This window comes from Tursiops truncatus, chromosome 2 (genome assembly GCF_011762595.2).
Source record: "Tursiops truncatus isolate mTurTru1 chromosome 2, mTurTru1.mat.Y, whole genome shotgun sequence".
Taxonomy (NCBI): Eukaryota; Metazoa; Chordata; class Mammalia; order Artiodactyla; family Delphinidae; genus Tursiops; species Tursiops truncatus.
Genome location: NC_047035.1, coordinates 158,701,389 through 158,728,536, shown reverse-complemented (window position 1 = coordinate 158,728,536; position 27,148 = coordinate 158,701,389). Strand labels below are relative to the sequence as shown.

At 41.4% G+C, this 27,148-nt stretch overlaps 1 protein-coding gene across 21 annotated transcripts in view; it reads right to left on the bottom strand.

Moving 5' to 3' along the window:
• Nucleotides 1-27,148, bottom strand: part of PARD3 (par-3 family cell polarity regulator) — a 676,268-nt gene that overhangs the window by 386,975 nt on the left and 262,145 nt on the right. For all 21 annotated transcript variants that reach the window (XM_033852393.2, XM_073801602.1, XM_033852392.2 and 18 more), the window contains exon 4: nucleotides 1,732-1,910. In XM_033852393.2, coding sequence (XP_033708284.1) covers nucleotides 1,732-1,910 — 179 coding nt within the window. The remainder of the gene's footprint in view (nucleotides 1-1,731; nucleotides 1,911-27,148) is intronic.

Sequence of the window (27,148 nt, the reverse complement as noted above, 5' to 3'; positions counted from 1 at the left end):
TTAGTGGCAAGCCGTGGAGATGACGGCGTTTTCTAGGGTGTTCCTGGGTTCAGGCCCAGCTCCACAGGTGACAGGCGGCAAGGTGAGCACAGGTGGAGACAGTGCTAACGTCTACTGGGCCAATGCAGGCAGCAGGACGCCAGGTCCTGCACCTCTGCTCCCTCCCCGGGCCAGCTAGACACGCTGTACTGCATTGTCCAGAAAGCCCTGGGGGCCCAGCCTATGGTCTGCTCTTCTAGCCCTTCCAATAATTTTCTGAAAAACAAATTCTCAACATTAAGTCCTTTTATGTTGAAAATAGCTCCTGTGGTTGCTGTAACTGAAGCTGATTCATACAGCCAAGATGTTGAATGAGTTAAAAAGAAAACTTTGATTACCTGACTCCTGACCCCCTATCCTTCAACTAAGCAAAAACCTTTTTTTAAAGTAATAAATTTTTTTAAACTACCAACTTGACTTGTTATATATTTGTGAATATCCATGGAAATCAGGTCTATTCCGACTACAAATTAAAGGTCACGAGGCCTATTCAGAAACCAGATTCTTTGAATAGAATCTACTGCATGATAAAGCATTCTAAATTTTCAGGCTAATCTCAATGAGAAGAAACTCATCACATATCTAATAAAATATAACAGAAGAGTTAAACCCCTCATCCAAAAAAATCAGACTATAGTACATTGTATTTTCTTGGTAGATTCTTCTCAGTTTAAACTTACATATTCCCTTCTTCTTTTTTTTTTTTTCTTTACTTGAACTGGTACGAAGAAGAGTTTGTTGAAATGTGAAACCAAGATAAAAGGAATATTTAAAACAGGTATTTTGACATAGATGCAAAGGATAAATCAAGCAAATATCAAACTACATTGATTTTTACTATTAATATGTGATTAATATATGTCCACACTTCTCGATATGTGTGGTGCTCAATTACTGGCTGCACTGAAAAATGTTTATTAATTCATTCAACAGATGTTTGCTGAGACTCTATTTTATAGATTCAGCAGTGAAAATGACAAGCACAGCTTAAAGCTCATTGGGTAAAAGGTTAGAGGTATAACAGAACGGGATGGTACGGCTTCTGTAGGAATATATGACACGGAGCATTAACACAAATTGGAAAAAAGGTAGACTAAATAGACTAAAATAAACTTATTTATTTAGACTAAATAAATTAGGTCATGGACAAATTAAATTTGGTCAAAGGAGAGAATATTATTAAGACTAGACAGTACACTTCCATTTCGTTTCAATTGAGTAGAGAGAGCAAATGACCATGGATGATGTCCACTTTCATCCTTAACGGTTCACATGCTGTGATTTCTTTAATGTACCTCAGGGGCCAACATGAATATGTGTTTATACATGCACAAAAGATCCCTGTAAGGACATGCAAAAAGCTCATAATGGGGTTTCCCAGGAAGAGACATGGGGTGACCAGCAGACAAGTTAGGACTTAGGAGAGGGCCCTTAGGTGTACATACTTCGTGTTAAAAGGTTTCATTTTTCATCGTAGGAACATATTATCCATTCCAAAAATGGATACATAAATAGATACACAATATATAGCAAGGATTTAATCAGAAAATTCAAGGGCAATACAAAATAAGTTATCTGAACTTTGGTGTGAAGGTCACAGAGGATATAGCAGGGATGCCATGGAAGCAAAGACCTGGTCCATGGCTGACTCCCATCCCTGATAGAAAGACGACAGGAACTAGAAGCAGTTACCTTCCTGTCACAAGCTGCGGGGCTGCCGGCGGTGTTTTGTTTGAGGAAGCCAGCGGTTGTCGACCAGCGCGTGGGGTTTTTCCGTGAAGGTTCTTCAGAGGAGAAGTTATTATCACTGACAGACGTGCAGAGGCCAATTAAGGCTGGGTCACTGCTTCGTCGGACGTGAAGAGGCATATCTACAACACAAAGCAGCGTTATTAAAGATAACCTAACGTCTGAAAACTACATATTAGGATAAAGGTAGTTAAAGCAAAAGATTAAAGAATAGAATAACACTTTACGGTGACAGTGGGCCAGCCTCCTAAATAGAAATTCCCTTAGCCCCTTTAAAAACGTCACCGCGAAAGAAATATGGTACCTACAGGATATCTGGAGTGAGAAGGCCGGTATGGCATCTGCACTTCACCCTGGTCACCTGTGTGGCTCTGGGCAAGTGGCCTCCCTGTCTTCTGCCTGTGGCCCTTCCTACACAAACAGCAATAAAACAGTACTTCTCTCCTAAGGGTACTGGGAGGACTGACTGAGCTAAAGTGCGTAAGACAGTGTCTGACACACGGTGCGCACTCAATAGAGAGTGACGATAATCACCACTGCTGTTCTTATCATCCTGATATTGGTTTGGCTCGGCTATTAAAGAAACCTGTCAAATAAAACATTTCCTTTGTTTAACAAAGTATTATCAGAAAGTACAGAGCACAGACATGTTTCTTATCCTTAAGAAAACGGAAATCTTAAGAGTAGTACACCAATACGCAGGTAGTGTCTGCCGTATACTCACATACACAATTACATAAAAGATGGTGTTTTACCAACTGTATTCAAATGAAAGAGGAGTGTGTTTGCAATGACTCTAACAAAATCAACAACACACCCAGGCTAAAATTTGTAATGGCAGCACTGAGAACATCCTAGCAGATGTGATCACTGTTACAGACAAGGAACAGAACTACAAAACCAGAGAGAAGAATGAAGGCACATGAGTCTGTAGCACTGAGAATCAGAACCAGAAGCCCCACACATCAACAGAGTGAAAAGCATAATGAACATAAGACAAAAATTTTAGATGAAATTACACTTAGAGTAATCTTTTCAAAAACTAGGATACAAGTTAAGTATTTATAAAAAGCCTCTAACAAAGCAGCTTTAGCAGCGAAGGAGTAAACTCATCATTTACCAAGAGAAACATTTTTGGAATATTGACGCATTTGCTCAGTGGTGTGGCTACGGAGAACCTTGAGGATATGAAACTAAAGATAGACTATTTACGTACATTGAATGTTATATTTAAACCATTGTCAAGCCAATATGTTAAAGCAAATTAGAAACAACCAGAGAAAACAGAAGCATATGAATCATAATAATATTGCATTTAATGTTTGCTTCCAATAAAGGATTTGATAACCAAGAAAGAGCCTGAATAACACTACCAGAGAAAAAAATATACTGAACATTTAATATTGTTGGTGGTTATCTTAACTTGCTGCGAGAAACACATACATGAAAATTATGGGGAAGAATAATTTTCAATTTTCAGTGTGTAAAAACTGTGTGTAAAAACTTGTGACAGCTCTTGCTGCTTATAATTTGCACCAAAAAAATAAAAATAAAACACAACAAAGAACTATACAGTCACTCTCAAAACAAGTTCACAAAAATGTACATCTAAGGAACTATGTATGTTAATAGTACAATGCTCTTACCATAAAAAAGTTCCCTCTCAATTAACAAAATTGTTCCCAGATTCAAAAATCAAAACTGTAAGCAGAAAAGCAATAAAGTGGGGAGGAGGAAGAATAAAATACTTCTGGGAAATTACAATAATGCTCCTTAGATATGAGCTCTGTTGCTTTCCAATTAACAGGGTCGCTGATTACTCAGTTGTTAAGGAATTCTGTAGTATCCCTCAAGTTGTGTGTGTGTGTGTGTGTGTATTAAGTCTAAAAGAAGCACTATTAGTTCACAAAAGGCCTTTTAAAATGGTACAGAGGTAATGACTGAAAGCAGTACCCACAATAATAAAATTACCACATGAAAGTCCATTTCAACCCCCAAATAAATTCAGGGACTATAAATTTCACCAAATTCACTTGGACACAATAAAACAGCTTACTCAACTTGTTTTTGAAAATTTCCCCAAGAGAAATACATTGCAGATATGATTCAGATTAGATGAATTAGGATCATCATCTTCTGAAGGGACATGATCTCTGTGTTAATCTGTTAGTCTGAAACAGACACAAATAATTAGCACTCTACCTCTTTGTATCTGTAACTCTCAAAATTCTAGATGCAGGGAAAGAAAGAGGATTCGAGGCCAGGGGGGTTACAGCAGGACTGCAGACCCTTGGGTTGCACCTTCTGGGGAGATGCTGGGGCACAGCCCCCAGGCAGCATCTACATCAACCACACTGTAAAGGATGTCCCAGGAGACGTGCTACTAGGCAGCCCTTCCTACGAGTTGGTCACAATTCATTCCACTTCTTGTTTTCATTTTAGTGATACCGATAAAAGAAATGAATATAAGGACAGTCTGGATCTTTCATTTGCACCATCCTGTAACTGAGTACCCCCATGCAGTTTCAGACCCCATGGTTACAGTGGTGACCACAGTCAAATTCAGGAAGGTGTCCTAGATCGGATTACCAGGCGAATGAGAAAAGAACAGAACTCATTTTAAAAAGTAAACAACGTGTTCTCAACAAAGGAACGCCAAGTGACATCATGATGAACTTGAAGTTAAGGTTTTCTTGCAATTGTTCAGCTGCAAGAACAGAGTATCAGAGTGCACACGGGCAGCAAAACTGGGTCCAAATATAAAGACCCTGTAACACACCACGTGTCCATGCCCATACTGCCTACGATTTAGACACGGTGTCTCACACTGATGGTGAAAATCTACATTTTTATTGGTTTATAATTTCTTTGTTTTATGGTTGTGTGAAAATTATGTCATTTTCATCCAGTTTACACACACACACACACACACACACACACACAGATTAAATAACATTAAAAAACCAGTGACTTGAAAGGATCTGAATCTTTTTTTGTTTTTAACGTTAGTCCCAATGGAGGAACATGCAACCTGCTTCACAGATGAGTAAGCGGAGGTTCGGAGAGGTGACAGGAGGAGCACAGGGACACTTTCCTGTCCAGAACTTGAGGCGCCTGGGTCAGTGCTCCATCACCACCCAAATCATGAAATTAATTCTATTATTCAACCATTCATTGGAAAACAAACTCCACTTCTAGCTACTTGCAGATATAAACATTAGTCTCAATTTTGTAAAAGGGAAGAATTTTGTTGTTTTCACAGTAAAATTACTTACACCTAGAAATCAAACACCGGTTTTAACTAATAGCATCATTAGATTTGGGAGAGTTAAAGAACTATTACATCAGCTATACATACAGACTGAAACAACTGGAGCCCCAATTTCAAAAATGCTAAAATAGGAGAACGAAAGAAAAAACCTCTACTGGTTCAACAGAGGAAGTATGATGTATAAGATGACGTAGCATGCCCCAAGCGAGACCCGCCTACATCGGTATTTCTCAACTCTGACCTCAGGACCCTTTCACACATACTAAAAATTACTGAGGGCCCCCAAGAGCTTTTGTTTATGTGGATTATAGCTAGGGATATTTACCATACTGGAAGTGAAAATGAAAAAAAAATTTAATATTTATTTATTCATTTTTAAGTTAACAATAATAAACCTATTACATGTTAACATAAACAACAGGATTTTGTGAAAACAATTTTACAAAATAAAGCATATGTAGTGGGGTAGCAGCACTTTTTCACATTGTGCTTGGTAGCAGACATCTGGGTTCTCACTGCTGCTTCTGCATTCAACCTGCTGCGATATGACCTAGTATACGAAGAGAAAACTAGCTCCACAAATATTTAGCTGGGAGAGGAAATCAAATGTTAGTAATCTTTTCAGATAACTGTAAATCTTCTTCTTTGATAGCACACCAAAACTTGAGAAATTAGTTTCTCAAAGGTCAGCTACAATATGGAATGTAAACTTCCCGTTCTCTGTTACATTTGTCTGTCTTACACCTGGAATGGATCTTTCACCCGTGACAAATTTTGTAACATTAGTTATTTGGAATATATTATTAATTGGGTTTTGCCAATCTTCTGAATGTTGATATATTTCTTTATATCAGAAAATCACATATGTGAATATCATAACCAATTCCATCAGAAAAATCATTAAGTACTGGGAAGTTGTCATGCTCACAGTGGGATGTAAGTTTTTCCAAAATCTAATTCTACTAGAAAGCTTGAATGTTATCTTTGGCAACAAATATTGTCAGTCATTTGCCATGTAGTGACAGGCTCACTTCATCCATTTTCTAGAAACCCTGCCAGACACCAAAGTCTGAATAAGCACAGTTTTTCCAGCCTCCTTTCAAACAAAAATAGCGTTCCGCTAAAAATGGTTACCTCAGCTTACAACTCAAATTATCACATGAAAGTTTTTCTCAATAAACCACTGATCTTCAATATGTACAAGTACTTTAGGCCTACCATCTATGCTATCACACAAAATATTAAATTGTGTACTCAAGGGTCAGGATTTTTTTTAAGTCATCATTTTGCTGCTTCGTCAAGAATAGGAGATAAAATGGCTTTTTTCCTTAAACTGCGGGTGAGTTGGGTGAAGAATACATTTGGTGCTGCCATCTCACTTTGTGCCAAGGAGCCTGCCTCTTACCCATCAGGGTCTGGGCACCACTGGTGCAGATGTCAACCCAGTGAACAACACAAAACGTTTCTGGAACATAATGAAAAGAGTTTTGCCTAACAGTCTCCCTGAAATGGCCTTATTGATGTGAAGGAACCATAGACCACACACATTAAGAACCACTGGCCTGAACGCATAATCCTGGCACGTTGGTTCACCTCACTGGACCTCAGTCTCCCCATCTATAAAACCAGAGGCTGCACTAATGGGGACAGAAGATCCTTTTGATGCTAAAAATTGTGTGATTCCACATTGGATACACTTCTATACTAGTATTCATCCACCAAACCTCATCCTAACAGAACTTAAAACAATTTATGAAGATGTACTAGAAAAAAATAGAACAGCATTTCAAAATAGTATCAACAGGAATTACCAGTTGCCTCTAAATAAGGGAAAGTATTACAAGCAACAAAGGAGGATGAAGATGCAGAGAGTCGTGGGGAACAGTGCAGAAGTAGCCACAACTGGCGTGAGGTCTTTGGAGGAACCAAACTTGATTCTAAGGAAAGAGATTCTTCCAAACGTCTGGTCTTATCAACAAAAAGAAGCACGCAACACAACTGCCTGATTCATCTGACAAGCTCCCCACCTCTCACTGTACTGATAAAGCATAATATTGCAGAAAGAATGCAATTTTGTCTTGGCCTCAGAGAAATAAAATACAAATATGGCCTTTTTGCCTATAATTTGCTCCATATTTCTGGGGCTCGCAGCCTATTTCAGCATTACTAATAATCTGATGTAATTTGTGTTCTTCAGAGCAATTAGAAATAATGGGAGCTTCTCATTTCAGGTAATTTGGTCATTATTATTACGATTCCTCACCCTCCATTTTAGGAAAATCAATGCCTTTCAAAACATGATAGTAAAACTTTCTCTCCTCATAATCTTCTGAGTTATTTAATATATATATTTTCAAAGTATAGCCTCTGAAATATTAACAAGAAAATTCAAAGATGAGGATCTTCAATAATTAAGCTACTGGATGAAGCACACGGGGGGTGGGCGCGATGTCACCGGGTCCCGGATAGCTGTTTGATGTGTGCCTTCCTTTGAAGAGTGGATAAAACAGCAATAAACCCTCATCACAAGATCTCAAATTCTCTGTGGCACTAATGCACTGTAAATATTGATTTGCTTCTCTAGATTAGGTGCCTTTTAAATAAGTGGGAAAATGGAACATCTAATAATGAATTAGAACAAATACTAAAAGGGAAGATACATACTTTTTTTTTTTTTTTTTTTTTTTTTGCAGTACACAGGCCTCTCACTGCTGTGGCCTCTCCCGTTGCAGAGCACAGGCTCTGGACGCACAGACTCAGCAGCCATGGCTCACGGGCCCAGCCACTCCGCGGCATGTGGGATCTTCCCGGACCGGGGCACGAACCCATGTCCCCTGCATCGGCAGGCGGACTCTCAACCACTGTGCCACCAGGGAAGCCCCAGATACATACATTTTTAACGGTTACACATTGCACCCCTACACCTAATCAACTTTCCCAATGTTTCTCTTCTTTTATTCAAGTGATTTTTAAATTATTTACCCACTCAAGGCAATGAAGAAACCTTTTCCATAAGACAGGCAGCAGTCATCAAGGTATTTAACCAAATCTAAAAATAATACGTATGCAGTGACACAAGTTCTATTAGAACATACGATGCAAACGGCATAATTACTCTTCATGCGAAATGAAGACCGTCTCCCCCATCTTTCGGGCAATTACACATTTCCTAAAGACACATCTCACAGTGAGAAGGACCAAGTTATTAACACATGCCACAGGGAGAAAAATCTGGCATCAGGATTGCAAAGTCCACCTTCCAATATAAGTTGCCCCTTTTTATCAAGGTATTTATCAGTATTTCACTTACTGAGATAAAATCCTTGGAAGAAATCTAGGGAAGGCAAGGCAGGAAATAAGCTTGAAAAAACAATGAGTGGGGCTTCCCTGGTGGCGCAGTGGTTGACAGTCCGCCTGCCGATGCGGGGGACGTGGGTTCGTGCCCCGGTCTGGGAGGATCCCACATGCCGCGGAGCGGCTGGGCCCGTGAGCCATGGCTGCTGAGCCTGTGCGTCCAGAGTCTGTGCTCCACAACGGGAGAGGCCACAACAGTGAGAGGCCCGCGTACAGCGCAAAAAAAACCAAAAACTGAATGACTCAGAGAGAAGGATATAAAGTGACTTTATCACCCTGTTATTATATATACATTATATCTATACAAGCAATAAATAAAGAATACTATAGTTGGAAGGCGCCTTAGAGATAAATTGAAATACCACATTTACAGATAAGTGCACTGAGGCCTGGACAGAGACTGTAGGGCTGGGTCAAAGGTCACACTGCTCCTCTGTGACCCAGCTGTCCCTGGAGTGCCTGTCAATAGACTCTTCATCCGTGCCATTTGGAGCTGACCGCACTGCTGTCCAGGAAGCACTAAGACGTGTCAAAGCCACAATATGCTTCCACTTCACTAGAGATAACAGGTGATTCCCCGGATAGATTGAGTTTAAAATAGTAAATAAAAGCCCTCCAAAGAATTAAACAGAAGGTCCCAGGCGAGATGTCTCGAGGTCAAGGCCTGCAGCCACCGGGACGGAAGGCATCTCTCTAACCCTGTCTCCTAGAACACTCTCCTCCCGCCGCACCCATCCTGGCGCCCTGCTGACCACCCACACCGAGGGCTCCTCCAATATGCTCCACACTCGGGTGCCTCCGTGCCTCCCCTCCACCCCACCCCAAGAAGCCTCTAGCCTCCACCCAAGCCCGTTCTCACTGCACAGGGTCCTATGCCCCGGGGCTGCTCCTCGAAGGGCGCCAACTCCTCAAATCCATCCAATCGAGCAGCAGAGGGCTGACTCGGGAAGGGGCAATTAAGGAAAGTTTAAAGGAAGGACAAATATACGACAGGATTAAGGAAAAGCAGCCGAGGATGAAGTACCCAAGAGGCAAGGGGAGCGGAGGGTTTCACTGCAGGGACACAGCCACCAGCACCGCACAGCCGGGCAGGGCTCCCGTCCCTCTCCATCAGCACCCGGCCATCGGTGCATCCCCCGCCTAGCCAGGCCACACGAGAGAGCCTGGAGCCCGCGGACACTCCCACTCCGAGAAGAGTCGGCCCTTGCCCCGCCGGCAGCAGCGCCGACAGCGGGCCTGCAGGAGCTCAGGACGCCAGTGGGATTCCTCTACCCCTTTCTCCCACTCCACTTTGCCCCTCCTCCCAACAGCATCAGCCCAGCGTGCACCTGGAGGACAGGTCTTCACGCTATCATTGCAACCGCCCCGCCTCCCTCCCTGCACGCATGCGCACATGCCCCCAAAGTGGGAACCTAAATTTTTCTTAGTTAAGATACCTCAGTCAGTGGGACTTCCCTGTGGTTAGGAGTCTGCCTGCCAATGCAGGGGTCACGGGTCCAAGCCCTAGTCCGGGAAGATCCCCCATGCCCGTGGAGCAACTAAGCCGGTGCGCCACAACTACTGAGCCTGCGCTCTAGAGCCCGTGCTCCTCAACAAGAGAAGCCACCGCAATGCGAAGCGCAGGCACCGAAACGAAGAGTAGCCCCCGCGAGCCGCAACTAGAGAAAGGCCGTGTGCAGCAACGAAGACCCACCCAACGCAGCCAAAAATTAAATAATTAATTAATTTTTTAAAAAAAAAGATACATCAGTCAGCAAAAAAAAAACTTCCTAACCGTTAAAGATTTCATTGCTTTCCTGTGGTCCCTGAGGGTAGGAGAGAGTGGTTCTGGTCTGGCTGCAGAGGTGGAAAGCCTTTCATGGTTGCCTCCCGGCCTTCTGGGGGAGGGGAGGGCTTGCCTAAGGCCATTATGGGAGTGACCAGGGGCTTATAAAAATGTGCACTGGCTACTAAATGCGGACATAAAAACTCAGTGTCCCCAAATCCTTTGCTAAGACAGAACTTGGGAACAGGGTGGGTGCTGTCAGGGTCCTGAGCTCCCTCCAGGCCCATGGGGAACACCCAGGCAGCCCCAAGAGCAGAGAAAACAGTGCTTCCAAGGGCTACCTTGGCCCTTTCACTGATTTGGGGTCCCCTTTCTGTTCTGCTGTGGCAGGTGTGAAGTCAACATGCACTTGCCAACATCTACTAGACACAGCTCTTCTAGAGAGTCTACAGAATAATGAACACAGGGCCAAGGGTCCTTTGAGAGTCGTGTATTGTGGAAAAATCACTCCAAGTGAATCCCACTCTGACCATTCAAATACTCCAGCAGACCCCCACCTGCCCGGCGAGGGCTAAGGACAGGTAAAACCAGGTGTGAGTGGAAGGGAGGAGGCGAGGGTAAGAAGAGGAATGACACCCCAGGGTGCCAACGCAACTCAAGCCAGGGCGGTGAGCGGCACAGCCACGTGCACAGGGGGCACGGGGGACTTTCTCTAGGACAAGACTGTGGGAAACTTTGGCTGCTAATTTCTGTATTTTCAGAAAAATACCTTAAGAGAGCAAGGAGGGGATTGAAGTTGAGAACACAAGAGAGTGAGCGGGGAAGAAGCAGACGGGAGCAGGAGCACCCACGGGGCAGCGGGGAGCAGGTAGGAGCTACTCCCGAGCTCTTCTTACAAAATGAACAAAATACTCGGAGAAAGACCAGGAAAAGGCGGGGGGACTTCTGTGTTACTGCGAGTGGTGATGCTTTCCCTCCCAGATGTGTGCTGAGCCCTGCACGTGCCCTCTATTTCCAGGGACAGTCACCCCAGCTGGAGGGCGAGGACCGCGCACCTCAAGGCCGGCTCTGTCTTCCTCACTGCCTGATCCCGGGACCCAGAGTGGCCCCTGGAAGAGAAAGTACCTGATTCCAGTTGTGCGTGGCAACTGTGCTGTGAGACCACTGCTAACCTTCCCAGAATTCGGAAATACTGAAGCACTGGTCCAGGAGGGGCCACAGGTGAGGTCGGAGCCTCTGCTCCCAGCAATTTCATCAACCCATCCATGAATGGCTGTGTTTTACATGCGTTTCTGTTTAGAGACACCTCATTTCATAGATATTGATTCGTGAACATGAAACTCACAGCCAACAGGACTAACTCTCATGCCTGATTGAAGATGAGCTAACGTGTATTTTCTCCATAAGGCGCATCACAGACTTCTTGTACTCAGGAGCACAAAACAGCATTTTATGTTCGGGGGTCATTTTGAACAGCAAAATCACCAACCAAAAGCACAAAAATGTGAAAAACATGGCACCAAATAGACCATGAAAGGGACCCTGTTTACAGTATGAGCACTGAAAAAGAGGCAGAAGGTCCTTGCTCACCATCAACTGGGGACACGTGCGACTGGATTCAACAATATTTGTGGGAACCTCCACAAAGAGTGAGTTCCAACTGTACCTTCTCCCATAGATATTTGTCAAATGAATAATCGACTCAGAGACCTTTAAAAGAGAACCACCCCCACTTCCTCCAGGTTCCTCCCCAGATACTGCTCTCTGGCTTCTTTCCTTGACAAGCGATCTCGGAGAAAGAGGAGCTGACTGCTTCATCCCTCCCTTTTCCTTTAACCCACTATTATGTGGCTTCCTCCCCACCAGCCCACCGATACAGAACCAGAAACCTCCCTGTCTTTATCAGCAGGTACTTTTGAGCCCCAGTCTCTGGGGAGCTCAGGGTGTGGCGCAGACACGGCCTCTGCCTTTGTGGAGGCTGCAGCGCGGTGGAAAAGGCAGACGAATCACCCAGCCCCGCACAGTGTGATCATGATGCTTCAGGAGGAAAGCCAAGAGCCACCAGAACACCTAAGCGGTACCTTTCCGAGAGCATCCTCGAAGACTTCACGACAGAAGGGACGGCTAAATTCTCCCTGCAGTCCTTTCACACTCCTGGGGTCTCCTCTCTTAGGAAGCCCTGACCACTTCTACAAGGGGCTCCTCTTATGGCCTGATCCCACCAGCGTATCTGCCGCGCTGTCATCCTGGGTTTGGGGATCCGCCTCCCCTGAGCACACAGCTCCTAGAGAATAACACTGCACTTGTCACCATCACACTCCCCAGGGGGTCACCCTGAACAAGTGCTGAACCATCGAAGAAGTGAATGAATAAGACATCAATGCTGAAGGTTTGGGTTTGTGCGTTTTGGGTTTTGTTTGCTTGTGGTGATGGTGGTGTTTGACCAGTGGGGTGGACAGAAAGGAAGAAAACATGCAGCCAGAGAAAACTGCAGGGGCAGAGGCCAGACGCTTAAGTTCTACAGAATTAAAAGGACTGCAAGCAATTCCGTGTGGCTAAAGGGTAGAGTTAAAGAAGTGATGTAGAAAGTGAATGCCAGGGAGGGAGCCCTGGATGAGCCAAGCAGGGTCTTGTAAGTCAGAAATTCTCACACTTTAATGTGTACGCAACGTGCCAGGGGATCTTGTTAAGACGATTCCATAGATCTCAGGTCATGGAAGATGAAATTCAGCCTTTCTAGCGTCCACCACCACACTTCAGGATTCCACGTAGCAGGACTGCACTATGCTGAAACTTTCTTGAGCTGCGCTGAAGACTTCTGGTGCACTCTCATCACCTCGTGTGTGCCTTCCCTCCAGCCTGGCCACCTGGATGCATCCCTTACAGAACACCCATAACACCTTTGCTAAACCACACGTCAGATGTCATGACTCAGAACGGTTGGTACAGTCGGGTCACAGGACATCAGATTAAGCCCTGGCACCTACCCCCGTGATCTGAGTAGCACCTCTCCACCCTACACTCAGATCCAGCTGGAACGCTCTGAAGTGACCAGAGGCCACATACTCCTCCAGACCTCGTCCTTTCCTCCCCATTCCACCCCATCTTCACCACTCTAAGGTCAGCCTGGAGGGTACCACCTTCTCTAAGGAGTACCCATGGTTCCGAAAGCATAAGTGACACCACTCCTTGTGTTAATTTCACTGATTAGAACCAGTACTCTCCCATCTGTCTCCCTCATTAATCTTAGAAGTTCCACCCCAGCAAATGTTTGCTAAAATGTTGTTGTATAAATAAAAGAGATGAACGAATGTGACTATCCATCCACCTCCATCCTTTTCACATTGATTGTCTCAAGTATTACAAGGGCAATCTTTTTATCAAAGAAAAAACAATTACAGATATTAGATGGCCAGAGGAGACCAAAAAAAAAAAGGCGGGGGGGAGGTTTCTCCTGGAAGAAGCTCAAAGAATTGTTAATTGACATATTGGTAATAAACTCTCTCTGGCCAAGAATCTCAACAACATTCTACTAATTTTTTATTATTAACTTCGCACTATTGTTCTTCACGCAGTGTGCTCTCCGAAGAGAATATTTGAGTACAAGCAAATCTAAATTAATTCTTCACATAAAATTTTATATGTTTATCCATATCAAATCCTTTATATCACTTTCACTGTACCAATTTAGTTCAACAATCATGTAAATTAAGTTTTGAAATTATCAACTTCATCTGACAAGTCATCTGTCTTTCAAAATTGTTGACTATTGATTGCATTGGAGATATTCTCTAAATGCTCAATGCCCTTTCTCCTTTGACATTTGTCTTCTATTATTTTATTAAGGATTCAAGTACCTCAGTAACTGTCAAGTTAACTTTTGATTAGCATTATTCTCCCGTTCCTTTATTTCATAATACTATACGAAAGTGTAATATTTTTCTCCTAACTAGGGACCAGCTTTTCCCTAATTTCACAAGCCAATTTTCTGTTACATAAGGATGTACATCTGAAGGTCCTCTACTGTACTAGACTTTATAATTAGTTCACTAGCACATTAAACATCATCAACTACTTCACAATGGCAAGGCCTTTCTTAGCTCTCAGGTGTTAAACTTCCACTAGAGTCTCTACACTTCATTTTGCCCATATATAGACTCTTCATCTTGAACTTGAATCTTCATGGTACTAAAAGCTATACAAGAATGTATCAGAAGTCATTCACTCAATACAAATATCTACCGAGCACCTACCGTGTGCTAGGCACTCTTCTAGTTGCTGCCATTAAGTGATCCCTCGAGGACTGTACATTCTGGTGATGTAGGTCACCAGAGAGATCCCTTGTACATTTCCCTCACTGAGAGGATGAGAACAATGGATAAACAAATAAGTGCAGATGATGTCACGAGGTGATCAGTACTGTAAAGTAAAATGAAGCCGAGGAAGACATCAGGGCTGCAGAAAGTGGAGAAATGCTAGTTTATCCCGGGGGGAGTCTGATGGCGGCACTGCAAAAGCATTTGAATAGCTCATTATCCACTTTCCTGTCTTGAGTGTTCCAGTTTCAAATTAATTCCTTGTACACCCTGGCTATTCATAAAGCCATTTGGCCCTGGCCGCTACAAGGCGGCAATAAGACTGCATGGTTCCAAAACATATGGCCGCATGTCTGTTTGTGTTACCTTCAAAGTGCAGAGGTCTCTCATTGCTAATATAATCCATTCCTCCTTCTCCTTGAGGAAAGAGCCATGTAAAGCAAATACGGCCTGATCATTTATAACAAGCCAATTAAGTCTGTAATCACTAACATTCGTCGATCATTTACTATGGGTCATGCATGTGCTAAGAACCTTATTGCATTAATTGATCATCTCCTCAGAACAAGGCTACAAAACAGGTTACATTATTACTCCCATCTTATAGGTAGGGAGACTGGTGTTACAGGGTTAAGATATCTTGGCTGAAGTTAACCTATCAGTAAGTGGTGGAGACAAATCCAAGCCTTGATAGTCAGGCCACAGAGAGCATGCCCCTCTCCAGGAAGCACGGAATCCTGCAACACCAAGAACGGAAGGATCAGGCTCTGAGTTATTCACACCTTCCTCACCAACCTCTACCATCGTGGTCTCACCCGAGGCAGGACAGCAGCAAATGCATGTGAGCTGCACTCACTCACTCACACCGAACCTCAGAGCTGCAGAAACATCACTGTCACTGAGCCAATGGCTCACCTGATGTTTGGACCTTTGTGATCCTTTCCACAGGTGAAAAGAAAGGTCATGAAAGAACTTCAGAATGAAACAGGTTCCCTTTAGCTAGGACTGGCAAACAAATGATGCTTTTAACTTCATCACAATTCATTTTATTCTTAGGGGATTTGTGGGGAGGAATGAGGAGTGGCACAGTGAAGGGGGGGACCTCATGGAGAATGTGTGTGTGTGTGTGTGTGTGTGTTTGTAAAACTAAACACTTCATACTTCATATCTACGTAGGGAACATTTATCTGGATTAACAGGTTCAATCTGTATGTTCACAGTATGTCACTACAATCTTGTGAAATAGGCTATATATTCACCAAAAGAGTCTTTTCAGTCAAGTACATACTCAATTTAGGATAATAATGCCTGGAATTAAGGGCTAACTTAATAAGGGCTCACTCAACAAGGGCTAACTCTCTTTCTCTCACCTGCAGCTCTCCTTTATCTGACCTTAGTAAAAGGTCGGAAATCCAGGTCAGTACTAAGGTTTTCCCGTCTCCACCTCGCACTTGTTCGTACATTCTTTGAGTTACATCTGTGGCTCCAAATCTTCACTAGTCATTAGAATGATCTGGGACTATCCTGGAAAATGCTGATTCCTGGGCCGCCCACCCAGAAATCGTGAAATTTGGGTCTAGGATGAGGGTCGGGCGTTATTTTTACAAGCTCTCCAGGCAACTGTAACTGCAACCAAGGCGGGGAATCACTGCTCTAGGCTGGAGAGCACTGCACATCCATCCTAAGAGATCTTGTTAAAAATACAGATTCTGATTCAGTAGGTCCAGGGTGGGGCCTGAGAGGCCGCATCTCTAACAAGTCCCAGGTGGTGCCTTGGAGTAGCAAGGCCCCTATCTGTGCTGCCCAGTAAGTAGCCATTAGCCACCCCCGCCTCTTAAATCCCGTTCCTGGGTCTCCCCTGCCTCATTTCAAGGACTCAACAGCTGCATGGGGTTAGTGGCTACCACGGTGCACAACATACACGTCACTGAAATTTTTTTATATATAAAGAATTTTGTCAGACACTGAATTTAGCTTAGCAAAAATATAATTAATCATTAGTTCTACACTCTCAGTTTTATTAACTTTTAATCACTAAGAAAGGATAAGACATAAGGCAGTCCTGCTTCTTTTTAACTTTAATTAGAAAACATTATATAGAGAGAACAGTTTTCCAACTTATTTGATACAGGGCAAATAACCTACATTTTCTAAGATTTCATTGGACTTTTTTATGTAATAGTTTCATGTGTGTATTTGCACATTTGGGGAATCATAATACATGTCCATGACTCCCCAAAGAAACAAAACAAATATTTACAGAAGAAATTTTTTATTAAAGTGCTATATTTGGAATGAACCCACTGTGACAATTCAAATCCTACTGCAAATCTGTACACAACATAGAAACTTCCAGTAATAATTGGGGGAGGGAATATTATTTTAAGAAAACCAAACAACTGCTTGGCTGCTTTTTAATTGAGGAGATAAAGCACTTTAATATAGATAACACATTTCTAATATTTAAGAAGCACTTTTACAACTATAAAGCCACGAACTTTACCCACAACTCTGACAGCCTGACAAGCAAGCGAAGAGAATTCAACCCAATAGTAGTTTCCTAGGCAACAAGCACAGATACGACCAGTGGAAAAAATGAAAAGAAGGAAAAGCATTGAAGCATTTCCAGTGGGCTTGAGAAATAGATTTTAATTGTCAAAATGCCACAAAGACAACAATATTGAAAATCATTTCACTGAAAACGATTCAAAGCAGAATGCCATTTTCATTATGGCAAACGAGGTGTGGAGAAATAGAAAAATTAGTTTCCTTGCCTTTGCTCTGAATTAAGTAGGGATGGTAATCAATCTTGTTTGATTTTACAAAATCTATCTACATTAGTATAGATTTTTAATATGCCTCTTACTTTTCTCCACAAATGTGACTATCTGCCGATTCAACGCACAAAAGAGAGTCACCAGGATGACGGGGTAGCACAGGATACAGGGTGCGTCTGGGCATCCTCTGTTACAAAGACATGCTCATACGTGCTTCGGTCTTACTTCAAAAGTAAACCCCACACACACACACACACAAAAGTAAACCACACACTTCACAACACAGATTAAAATAGCACTGGGTTGTCCATATTCTCACCAGGCTTCTGTTTCCTCATCTATAACAAGAAGGGCTTGGATTCAAACTCAAAAACCTTTCTGGCTCTAACAGCTTTCGACTTTTAGAAATAAAGTATAGAAGGGCTCTTTTGTCTAAAAACATTGAAACAAAACAAACACTATATTCTAAGCCATTTTAAAACTTTTTCTTCATAGGATCTAAACGTTGACAGTTAACCTTTAGAAAATAATATTATAAATGTCCCACTTCACGGGTATTAAAATGTCTACATTTTACATCAGCTTTTGTAACCATGATGGCATTTGCTCTCATATCTAAGTCAGGAACATTTACTTGGATTAACAGAAATGTGCTGGATGCTCATAATTTATATTTTCACACAATGTGCCACTACAAGCTTGTGAAATAGTCTGTATTTTCACCAGAAGAGTCTTTCCGGCCAATCGTTTAGTCAATTGGAACTTAGGTTGAATTGATCAAGTAATTCAGGCAAAACTACCAATTTAGTAGTTGCAGGCAAATGTCCCAGAAGTGTTTTTCTGATAATTCACCTTTCAGTGATTGGTAAATTAAGGGAATTAATAGCAAAATGGGGCTTCCAAACAAGAATATGTTCACTGTTTTTTCTTTTTCTATCTTGTCTATCCAACAAAGCCAGATTAATACCTTATAATCCATTCCCCAGAGCCCTTGAACTTCATTAGATCCCGTTTAATGCCATCATGCTCCTCTGGAATTGCCTCCATTCACTTACATTGGCTTTTCTTTTGGCTTTTCATCTTACTCTCTAGATTCTTTTCCTGTTCACTCTTCAGAACACTGAGTATCAAAGTACCTCCATAGAAATAAGCTCCTTCATACGTGGTATGTGTAAGATCAACTGAAAGAAAATTTAAACAATATGGCCATTAAAAGAAAAATGAAAAGAGTAAGTGCTAAAAGAACCCCATAGGTAGACGGACTGAAATTATGTGCACGTCTGCGAGGAGGCTGACAAAGCCTGTATTTGGTCAGGAAGTTTGAAAAGGAAGGAAATGTTAAAAGATTGATCTTGCTTCCCTTTTCACAAGAGCTGCCAGGGAGCAAGCCCAAAGTTTTGTGGACCTAAATGTATACTACGTGATAGATGGTACAGACATACATTACATAGAGATAAATTTTCTTTTCCTTTGTCTTAGTTTTCAACTTACATTTTCCTTTTCACATTTTCCTTTTCCTTTTTCACAATTTTCTATTTTTATTTTCTAATTATTGTTTTTATTGTTATTTTAGAGACCAACATAAATCCATGTCTACTAGATAATCAGAGCACATATCCAACATTATTGGGTCTATATAGTATCAACAATATATTTATATAAAGGATGGTAAGCTTTAAAGTATCAAAATTAACAGGATATATACAACCGATTCATTCTAACACGTCTAGAACTTAATATGCTCAAAAGTATATGTTGAAGAAATTAGTTAATTGGCATTTATTTATTCCAAGCAACAGTATTCAGATTATACATCACACATTTCACAAGAGGCCTGGGACTGAACACTGGTCTTCCTTTATGAAGAAAAAAAAAGTAACATCAAACCTTTGAAACCTCAAATTTCAAAAAATCTCATATGCTCTAAAGCAAATTATGGGTAAAGATGATAATGACCTAAGTGTAGGATCTTTACAAGAGATTAAACAATGATTTGACAAACCACAATCTTTTTGTGCTTGCATTTCTAAAAAGAGAAAAGGGAAACTCCTATTGAAAAGAAATAGTATGCAGTATCTTTACAAATTAATCATAAGATTCATTAAGAATAAACTGGCTATCAGAGAGCTGGCTCCATGTCAAAACACATTAACTGAATTAAAATATCTAAAATAAAAATCAAATATGTTGGGGCTTCCCTGGTGGCCCAGTGGTTGAGAGTCCGTCTGCCGATGCAGGGGACGCGGGTTCGTGCCCCGGTCCGGGAAGATCCCACATGCCGTGGAGCGGCTCGGCCCGTGAGCCATGGCCGCTGAGCCTGCACGTCCAGAGCCTGTGCTCCGCAACGGGAGAGGCCACAACAGTGAGAGGCCCGCGTACCGCAAAAAAAAAAAAAAAAGAAAAGAAAAAAAAAATCAACTATGTTTCTATGACAGCTAAGTCACTAGAAAAGAGCAAGCAGGAAAAGAACCCTACCTTTACTTCTCATCAGGCTAAAACTTGAGTGGGCTGCTGTGTACCACTGGGTGTGCATTGCCAGCTATGCTACTGCACATCCCGGAAAGGGTAATCATCACAAAGGGTTTGCGAAGATAAGACAGTCATAGCTCAGGTTCATCTTTACCATTTCACACAACTACAGGCATAGGTATGATATGAAAGATCATATCCTCCCGCTATGGGGGAGGGAGGCTATACACATTTTTTAGTACAAACATGGTCAAATACGAACATTCTCTTTCCCTCCTTTCCCCAATTCAGCCAGTGTCTAAATGTTGCTAATCTATAGATTGATTTACCTGTAACATTCTCTCTTCCTCCTCCACTGACTCGTCCCAAAATTGCTCCAGGCCCCTCACAATCGGAATTGCCTGCAGTAAATACCTACCAAACTTGCCTTATTCCACTGTTTTTAATCAATTCAAAACATGTGACTTGTTTGTGCTTCACACAGGTGAGCTCCAGAGCTGGCTCAAACATCTTAGGAGAAAAGCTGAAGTTTTCAGAAATTTTTGAGAGTTGGTCGTTAAACAGAACCATTATTAAAATTTAAATTATATAAACGTATAATTAAATAGATTATATTAAAAACAAAGATAATACTCAAAACACAGCACTTCCAGCTCCTTTACGACGTGTGGTTACATATACTCGTGATGCATCAATTGCACCCATGTGGTAGAAACACTATAATGGCGCATTTCTCTCCAATTCTGTGTTCAGTGACATGATATTGGGAACTTGAAATTGGCCACAGTGAGAAACCATGGAAATGGGCAAATGCTACAAGCCAGGTCTTTTTTGGTTTCAGAGATTCAGCTGTTAAACAGTTACCAGCACACCAGTGGATGTGGAGACAAATCCCCTATTCCCCTGGAGTCACCAAAAGCACAAGGCACTTCAGGACCGCACAGCAAGTGCGTGCAGTCAGGAAAGACCCACCAGAGAGACTGTCACTTGAGCAGTGCCCTGAGGGATAAGTTGAGGTGAGGCAGGTGGGCAGTGAGGACAGAGAAGCAGCTTTACCACACTCAGAGGGAAACGGGGTGCTCGGAGCCTGAGACCCGCCCAAGAAACTCAAGCAAGGGAGCTGAGTACAGGGTAGAAAAGACAGAAGCAAAAGAGTTCTTGCAAACCTTACCAAAACTTACCAATATTAACTGTATTAAAAGAATATTGGGAAGCTAAGGAAAGTTTTGAAGCATTGGGGCAGAAGGAAGAGATGTGGGTTTCTCAACAGTCACTCCTGCTATGAGCAGAACGGACTCCAGGGCTGCCCAAGAGAGGACACAGAGAGACAGGCCAGAGACAGGCCCGGGAGCTTTACTTTCCTGATAACAGAGCACCAATAGCAAAAACCTTCTTCAGCATGCTGCAGTATCGTTTTTTATTTATTTGTCATTTAAACGCATGCTCAACTAACAGAAGCATTATTAAACACATACAAGCCTCCAATAAAGATGTTAAAAAAATAAAGATAAAAATGCCTCCATCAGATTAAAAAATATATATATACAAGAAATGGTAAATTCTAAACTACGAGACAATACAGATGTATGCAAAGCTTCAGTATTCTGTGTCCCCACATCCCTGATCATGACCCAGCTGCACAGACCGCCACCGACACCAGCCTTGGAAGGTGAAATGCGGCTCATCAAGTCGCAAGGCTTGGTGAGGCTTCAGGAGCTGGGGCCAACGCCACTAGGGACAGCCAGTTCGCACAGACCCTTAAAGACGCCGGCAGCTCCGGCCGTGTCCAAATGCCCCCACGGTGTCCACTAGAGACAGTGCCCTGGCCACTCAGTTTCACCAGGGGCACATATAAATGCTAAGCTCACTAACTGAGATGCCAGTTCTTCTTCACTAATAGAATAACCACAAAGCCCTAAACCACTGGCTGCAAGCCGTTATAAAAACACCCGGGATTCCTTTGAGGGATTCCTACCAATACCCGCATGCTGGCAGCTCTGTATTCCGGCATCTACTATCAGCCAAGCAGAATGTCCATCAGTGCTTCTGACATCTGCCCAGGACGATCTCATCACACTCACAGTCACAGTGCCCACGGAAACACTGGTCTTTGTGTGTGTGTGTGTGTGTGTGTGTGTGTGTGTGTGTGTGTGTGTGTGTCGCTGCACCACGTGGCTTACAGGATCTCAGTTCCCTGACCAGGGATTGAACCCGAGCCCCAGCAGTGACGGTGCCGAGTCCTAACCACTGGACCGCCAGGGAACTCCCAACACTAGTCTTATAGTTGCCTAAAAACTTCATCAGAATTCAAATTAAGGAAACTTGGAATTGACAGGAAGAACCCATGCAGATTAGTGCCCCTAGAAAGATTCATCTCTCAAATAATCAAGAGTAGATTCACTACACTTTCAGGCATCACTTTGAAAATACATCAGGATGCTCTTTTTTTATTTTAATTTATTTATTTTATTTATTTATTTTTGGCTGTGTTGGGTCTTTGTTGCCGCGCGGGCTTTCTCTAGTTGTGGCGACTGGGGGCTACTCTTCGTTGTGGTGCGTGGGTTTCTCATTGTGGTGGCTTCTCTTGTTGTGGAGCACGGGCTCTAGGTGCGCGGGCTTCAGTAGTTGTGGCACGTGGGTTCAGTAGTTGTGGTGCACGGGCTTAGTTATTCCGTGGCATGTGGGATCCTCCCAGACCAGGTCTCGAACCCGTGTCCCTGGCATTGGCAGGTGGATTCTTAACGACTACACCACCAGGGAAGCCTGACCAGGGTGCTCTTAATTTTAACTTACTTTTAGGCTTAGCAAAATAAAATCAATGTACCCAAATAGCAGTCTCTGAATACCTCTTCCCATTAACAGGACAAGACTGCTTTGGGAAGCGACTGATTCCAGATGTGGGGCAGAAAATATATAAGATGAGCATGGAACACAGTTCATGGCAGAAAGCAAGGATGCTGTTATCAAGAACACTCAGGAGCCAGTTTAGAGAGGTCCCACTGCCACGAACATGGGATGATCTGAGCAGCAATAAGAACAATAATGCAACAGACTGAAATAACAACTATACTAACGCTTATGAGTTCTTACTAACTTTTTTAAAGAGGGAAAAAGGAAAAGTGAAACCAGGAGATGCTAGCCAAGAAAACAAACTCATTATTATGAAAACTGATAAAAAAACAGAATTGGGCATGTGGTCTGTTCTTCCTATACAAAGGATATCTCAGGGTAACAAACTAGTTGACCAAAAAAAAAATAAATTATCTTTAGAGAAATTATGTGGCCAATAAACGAAAGAACTGGAATATCAACATGCTGCAAGCATTAAAAAAAAAAAATAATGGATCTAGGCAATAATCACCAATGCTGCTAAATATCGCACAATGAGAAACAACCAGACTTCATTTGTCTCTTCAGTGAACTGTACAATACCACCTAGAGATACTGTTGTCAAAGACTCAGACCAGAATCAAATCAAGACTCTATATCTAATAACTACCAGTTTATAAGAAACACAGGGTATGTAAGAACATAGTAGATGCCACAGGGATGGATTCAGCTCCAGACAGAGGAAAACTACCAGAAAATCAGTCCAATTTCAATGAGTAAATTGCAATGTGTATATGTGTGTGTGTGTATACATACATATACTCATACCCATATACAGACACATGCAGACACACACAGAGAAAGAGGAACTTATAGACTAAAAGAAACATATCAATCAAATGCAGTGTGTAGATTTTCTTTGGATGCTGATTTAAAGAAACCAAATATGAAACCACATTTACAAAATGGAGTAATTTTAATAATAATATTACATCACATAGCATTAAGAAAGTATTGTATGGGGTTATATATTTAAAGTTTTACTTTGTAGAAATATATACAGTACTGAAATGTTTTCAGAAGAAATGATATAAGATCTGGAATTTACTTTGAAATAATCCCATTTGGGGAAGTATAGATGAAACAAGATTGGCCATAAATTGATAACTGTTAGAACTGATAGTTGGGCATGGCATTTCTTTACACTATTCTCTTTAATCTTGTATATGCTTGAAATTTTCTACAATTAAAAAATTGAACAGGGCTTCCCTGGTGGCGCAGTGGTTGGGAGTCTGCCTGCCGATGCAGGGGACACGGGTTCGTGCCCCGGTCCGGGAAGATCCCACATGCCGCGGAGCGGCTGGGCCCGTGAGCCATGGCCGCTGAGCCTGCACATCCGGAGCCTGTGCTCCGCGACGGGAGAGGCCACAACAGTGAGAGGTCCGCGTACCTCAAAAAAAAAAAAAAAAAAAAAAAACTGAACAGAAGACAAGTGACCTTGCAAAGGAAAAAATTATAAAGACAAGTGAAAATATGCAATGTAATGATACTGAATAATACTCTTTTTCCCAAATCAGGGTTAAAATTTTTAAAAAGGAAAGCTGTGTAAAGTTGCACATTCATCACGATGGTTTCTTTAATATTTTCTGTGCAACAGATGAGGAGATTCATCTGAATGAATGCATCTCCTCTGAACAGGCTGTGCTGACTTTATATCAATACAACATTTATTCAGAAGAGGCTCAGTTTCACCAAAAAGATTTGCTAAGTCAAGCCTCCTAAAGTGCTGTTTCTCACAAATTAAAGGTCTAAGATGCAACATGAAATTTAACAACATGATTAGTGGGTCTAGATGTGACCCTGAACCCATTTACTCAGATGTGCCTTGACTTTTAAAAGGTTAAGTGACAAGTACTACTGTAGTTTGATTTCTTCCATTTTTCAGAAGGATGAAGCATATTTGATGATAATCAAGGTACAGATATAAAGCAGCTGCATTTTCGCACCAAACACCTAGTAAATCTTTTCAAGGAGCAACGGAGTGATAGACAATAAGTAATGGTAGAGAAATGTGAAAAATATTCTTATATTATTTTGCTGTCTTAACATTTATTGTGAGAAAACGCTCAAAAATATAATAGTTACCAATAAGATTAGCAGATGAGCTGACTGAAAAAACACAAAATTTTCAAATATGAGTAGCATAAAAACTTGAAGCTTAGAACCCAGAGGAACTGAAAGCAAATTATAAAAAGCAATCAGATGCAGGTAGAGAGTCTTCACTATTCATTAGCTTCATCTGATTAATAACTTCCTTAAAAATCCATCTGGGTGTGTGGCATGTGTGTGATGTGTACTTATTTCAAGGACAGAGTTTATGAAAGTAAATGAAGAAAAAAATCTAGAAAACGTAACATTTCGTTTATTTAGAAACGTAATATATTCATCATACAGAAAAAAACTGCCCCATTAGTTTTATGAGCAATACCTTCACGTCATGTAATAATCTTTAGTATTGCTATGGAAACTTTAAGTTAAAAAGCTCATATCAAAAAACTCAGTTTTCAGTCAGTAAAAAAAGACAATACTTAGGAAATATACAAAAATAAAGGCAAGGAATCACTGCAAATCACACACGCACGCACACCTTTTCCAGACGTGTTTAGTACACCACTATCATGACAGTCCTGACTCTTGCATAAGAAAGTAGATTGCATGCATCAGCATTTGTGTTACCCATGATGGTGAAGCATCATTCATTGCAAATAAGTAAACAGGAATCAAGGTCTACAACAGCCAAGTTCCAGAGAATAAAACTGTGTCAGCAGTAGTTACTCAATTTATTTACAGTTCAAAACTGTTTTTTTTTTTTTCCCTCTAAGTATATACTCTGTCTTTAAAGTTGGTAAAGGATAACAACCACAACTACGAAACCATTGATAGCTAAACCAAACTTCTCCTCTGACACAATTAAGTCTTATATTAGGAACTTAACAAAAATGCAGCGATTCAGTATGTCTTGATAATAAAGGAAGTGAATGAAGATGGATGACGTAATCATCGAGCAGAGAGCAGTCATTTTAGATGTGGTTTCAGGAGACATTTTTTCTAATTAAGGGTCTCAATTTTCTTCACTAATAAGAGTATTGCATTGGCCCCGAATCAAGCATACCCAATTGAGGATATAGATGTAGAAGGTTGTTTGCGAGGTTGCCTTTTAAATTTACAATCTTGCAGAATGTACGAAAATCGAAATATATATAAAATTGTGTTCAGTGGAAAATATTATAAAACATTTCTTCAGTGCAAAAGAAAATTCCTATTAAAGGAATGTTAGCACCCTGGTATATAAAATTTAAAGATCAAGTACACATTTGAACTTGGATCTGTTGCAATTTTATGTTCACAGATATGAAGTCTTTTATCACATTCCATTATTCAGAAACTGAACTGCCAGAGAGGTACATAAAGCAGCTACAAAATAAAGCAGCATATAAGGAAACCCAGAAAGAGGAAAGAGTGCTGCCTTAGAAAACTTAATTCTTTAAAAGATTGGTAAACGCCCAACAATGCACTTCTTTACAGGCAAAAGAAGGAAACAAGGTGAATACCAAAAAAAAGGTCTTCAGATGAATGTGTTCATGAAGGCTCATTAGAACTAGTCTTCACTTTAACGCCATTCAAAACAGAATTATTAGAAACTTCTAAAAGAGCTCAAGAATGCGAACTGATGGAGGTTCAAGAATGAAAAGTACATCTAATACAAGGCTCCATCAATTTATGTAATCACCTAAAAGTCATTGTTCAGATACTTTATGGGAAGGCCTAGAACATAACTAAACTAAACTAAAGCTTAAAAATACAATAAGTCATGAGGAAGGTAAGAAGGAGAGCTTGAGCAAGAAGAGAGAGTACATAGGAGATAAGGAAACTGCCCGATGTTTTCAGTATTCACAAATTGCACATAATTTTTCTAATCAAAATTTCTCCCTTAGAGTATAAAAGTCAATACTCTGAAAATTCTTTTTAATTATGCAAGAGAGATAAATATCAAACAAATTGTTACATGAAAGTCAAGCAAACAGAATTATATAATAATGGCTAGAGTGATGTTTTTATAAATATTGCTCTATCTGGCTCACCTAAATTAGAAATGGTCTCAGAGAAATACTTCTAATGAGATGGTTTGTCCCAGTGTTCATTACCTTCCTTTCCGATGTACTTACATCAAAATGATCATCACATAAATGTTGTTGGGTCAGACACTGATTGTCGTATCCAGAGTCACCTGATGAGGAAAGATAATGCCCCAAACATAGAGCAATGGAAGTGGTATTTTTTTCACACTACCTCACATTATTAATATTATATATTAACTGTATATTGTGTAGGCAGAATAATGGCCCCCAAAGATTCGTTCACATCCTAATCCCAAGAACCTGCCATGTTACCTGACATGCAAAAGGGCCTGCACATGTGGAGTGAAGGCAAAGACTGAGGTGAGGAGATTATCCTCGATTTTCCAGGGGGCTCAACGTAATCACATGAGTCCTTAAAAATGGGAGAGAAGGGCAGAAGG